This window comes from Cynoglossus semilaevis, chromosome 11 (genome assembly GCF_000523025.1).
Source record: "Cynoglossus semilaevis isolate Cse_v1.0 chromosome 11, Cse_v1.0, whole genome shotgun sequence".
Taxonomy (NCBI): domain Eukaryota; kingdom Metazoa; phylum Chordata; class Actinopteri; order Pleuronectiformes; family Cynoglossidae; genus Cynoglossus; species Cynoglossus semilaevis.
Window position 1 is genome coordinate 257693 of NC_024317.1, and position 3534 is coordinate 261226.

At 45.8% G+C, this 3534-nt stretch overlaps 1 protein-coding gene across 2 annotated transcripts in view; it reads right to left on the reverse strand.

Moving 5' to 3' along the window:
• Positions 1 to 3534, reverse strand: part of kcnab2a (potassium voltage-gated channel subfamily A regulatory beta subunit 2a) — a 22655-nt gene that overhangs the window by 10309 nt on the left and 8812 nt on the right. For both annotated transcript variants that reach the window (XM_025060023.1, XM_008319565.2), the window contains exons 2-5: positions 1701 to 1744; positions 1571 to 1608; positions 916 to 995; positions 73 to 117 (exon numbers count right to left, since the gene is read on the reverse strand). In XM_025060023.1, coding sequence (XP_024915791.1) covers positions 73 to 117; positions 916 to 995; positions 1571 to 1608; positions 1701 to 1744 — 207 coding nt within the window. The remainder of the gene's footprint in view (positions 1 to 72; positions 118 to 915; positions 996 to 1570; positions 1609 to 1700; positions 1745 to 3534) is intronic.

The following is a 3534-nucleotide window of genomic DNA, read 5'->3' on the forward strand; positions in this document are numbered from 1 at the left end:
AGAGGAAGAAGAGGAGGAAGAAGAAGAAGAAGAGGAGGAAGAAGAGGAGGAAGAAGAGGAGATGCCTCGTACCTCCAGCCCTTCTTCTTGATGATGTTTCCAAGCACCACCTCAGCCCTGCAGAGCAGAGAAGAAGAGGTTAAAGACAGACGTCAGGTCTGTAGACCAACCTCAGCTACCACAGTTCAACTCATTAACTTAACTAACCTAAACTAATTATTCACCTACTAACAGGTAGTTATGGTCATCCTCACACACTCCACCCCCCCCACCTCCAATTTGACAGCCAATCAGCCTCCGTCTCACTCAACCTGTTCAATTACTGTCACCAAATGAAAATGAAGATGGAATTTATTTACACACACACACACACACAGAGTGAAGTCAGAGAAGAGCAGATCATACACCAGAATATTCTGGATTACAGGGTTAGGGTTAGGGTTAGCTGTTAGTCCTCAATAATCCTGCTGATTGTTTACAACAACCCAGATTAAAACAAGGACAGATTAATCCAGACTAGTCCTATCACCATCACCATCATCACCGTCACCATCACCATCATCACCACCACCACCATCACCATCACCATCACCATCACAATCATCACCATCATCACCATCATCACCATCATCACCACCATCATCACCACCACCATCACCCGGTCTGTAAACTCTGGTCCAGACTCTGAGAAGGGAACCGACCAGGACCGACTGTACCTACACCACACGGTGTTCAGTCGTCACCACTGTCACTGTCGTAACTGTCCGACGGTTCAGAGTCGGACGATGGGAAGAACTCCTGATCCAAGCCTTTCACTCTGACAGAAAACCATGGCAACAGGGTTGGCTTGGTGTGTGTGTGTGTGTGTGTGTGATCCTGGCTCAGTGTTTGTTGTGATGTTTGGCACACACTCACTTTCCTGCAGCGTAGACCTCGGCCGTGTCAAACAGATTGATGCCGTTCTCATACGCCAGAGTCATCAGCTGCTCCGCCATCTGTTGGACCAACACAAGGGGGAGACACTGAGTCTGAGCTGTTAAACCTTTTCATCTGTTTGAAGAGAGACTGAGAGGAACAGCAATAATGCTGATGCTGTTAGTGCTGCTGTTACTGCTGCTGCTGCTACTGCTGCTGTTACTGCTGCTGCTACTGCTGCTGTTACTGCTGCTGCTGCTACTGCTGCTGTTACTGCTGCTGCTGCTACTGCTGCTGTTACTGCTGCTGCTACTGCTGCTGTTACTGCTGCTGTTGTTGCTGTTACTGCTGCTGCTGTTATTGCTGTTACTGTTACTGTTACTGCTGCTGCTGTTACTGTCACTGCTGCTGCTGTTACTGCTGCTGTTCCTGCTGCTGCTGTTACTGCTGCTGCTGCTACTGCTGCTGTTACTGCTGCTGTTACTGCTGCTGTTCCTGCTGCTGCTGCTGTTCCTGCTGCTGTTACTGCTGCTGCTGTTACTGCTGCTGCTGCTGTCGCTCCATGACAACAACGTTTCCATCATCAGTGATCGTTAAACGTCTTCTTCCGTCACATCGTTCATTTCTAACTCAGGTCAAATAAACCTGCTCTCACCTCATCTGTTATCTGGCCACCGAATGTCACCCATGTTCCTGAAGAGGGAGACAGAGAGGAGGGTGTGAGTTGAACACACACACACACACACACACACACACAGAGGTTTATTCTAGTGTTGAGCTCCTACCTAACCCCAGACAGGACACACGGAGGCCGGACTTCCCAAGGTTCCTGTGAAAACAGAGAAGACTTCCTCAGGTCAGTGAAGAACTGAGAACTATCAAACAGTACCAGGAACTGGTGAAGAACTGAGAACTATCAAACAGTACCAGGAACTGGTGAAGAACTGAGAACTATCAAACAGTACCAGGAACTGGTGAAGAACTGAGAACTATCAAACAGTACCAGGAACTGGTGAAGAACTGAGAACTATCAAACAGTACCAGGAACTGGTGAAGAACTGAGAACTATCAAACAGTACCAGGAACTGGTGAAGAACTGAGAACTATCAAACAGTACCAGGAACTGGTGAAGAACTGAGAACTATCAAACAGTACCAGGAACTGGTGAAGAACTGAGAACTATCAAACAGTACCAGGAACTGGTGAAGAACTGAGAACTATCAAACAGTACCAGGAACTGGTGAAGAACTGAGAACTATCAAACAGTACCAGGAACTGGTGAAGAACTGAGAACTATCAAACAGTACCAGGAACTGGTGAAGAACTGAGAACTATCAAACAGTACCAGGAACTGGTGAAGAACTGAGAACTATCAAACAGTACCAGGAACTGGTGAAGAACTGAGAACTATCAAACAGTACCAGGAACTGGTGAAGAACTGAGAACTATCAAACAGTACCAGGAACTGGTGAAGAACTGAGAACTATCAAACAGTACCAGGAACTGGTGAAGAACTGAGAACTATCAAACAGTACCAGGAACTGGTGAAGAACTGAGAACTATCAAACAGTACCAGGAACTGGTGAAGAACTGAGAACTATCAAACAGTACCAGGAACTGGTGAAGAACTGAGAACTATCAAACAGTACCAGGAACTGGTGAAGAACTGAGAACTATCAAACAGTACCAGGAACTGGTGAAGAACTGAGAACTATCAAACAGTACCAGGAACTGGTGAAGAACTGAGAACTATCAAACAGTACCAGGAACTGGTGAAGAACTGAGAACTATCAAACAGTACCAGGAACTGGTGAAGAACTGAGAACTATCAAACAGTACCAGGAACTGGTGAAGAACTGAGAACTATCAAACAGTACCAGGAACTGGTGAAGAACTGAGAACTATCAAACAGTACCAGGAACTGGTGAAGAACTGAGAACTATCAAACAGTACCAGGAACTGGTGAAGAACTGAGAACTATCAAACAGTACCAGGAACTGGTGAAGAACTGAGAACTATCAAACAGTACCAGGAACTGGTGAAGAACTGAGAACTATCAAACAGTACCAGGAACTGGTGAAGAACTGAGAACTATCAAACAGTACCAGGAACTGGTGAAGAACTGAGAACTATCAAACAGTACCAGGAACTGGTGAAGAACTGAGAACTATCAAACAGTACCAGGAACTGGTGAAGAACTGAGAACTATCAAACAGTACCAGGAACTGGTGAAGAACTGAGAACTATCAAACAGTACCAGGAACTGGTGAAGAACTGAGAACTATCAAACAGTACCAGGAACTGGTGAAGAACAAACGGAAAAGGATGGGGCGGAGCAAGAGTACAGTGTGTGTGTGTGTGTGTGTGTGTGCGCAGAGAGATGTACTTCATTCACTGTTGGTGTAAAATAAAGGACTGATGTAACAGGAACAGGAGTCACAGAGAGAGAGAGAGAGAGAGAGAGAGAGTGGGACGGTTCAATATATATATTCTATAAAACATCCACAGAAACATGGATCAAATCTAAAGGTGAGGAAGAGTCTTTGACCTTCAGCTGAAGAGTCTTTGACCTTCAGCTGAAGAGTCTTTGACCTTCAGCCGAACAGGTCTTGGACTGCA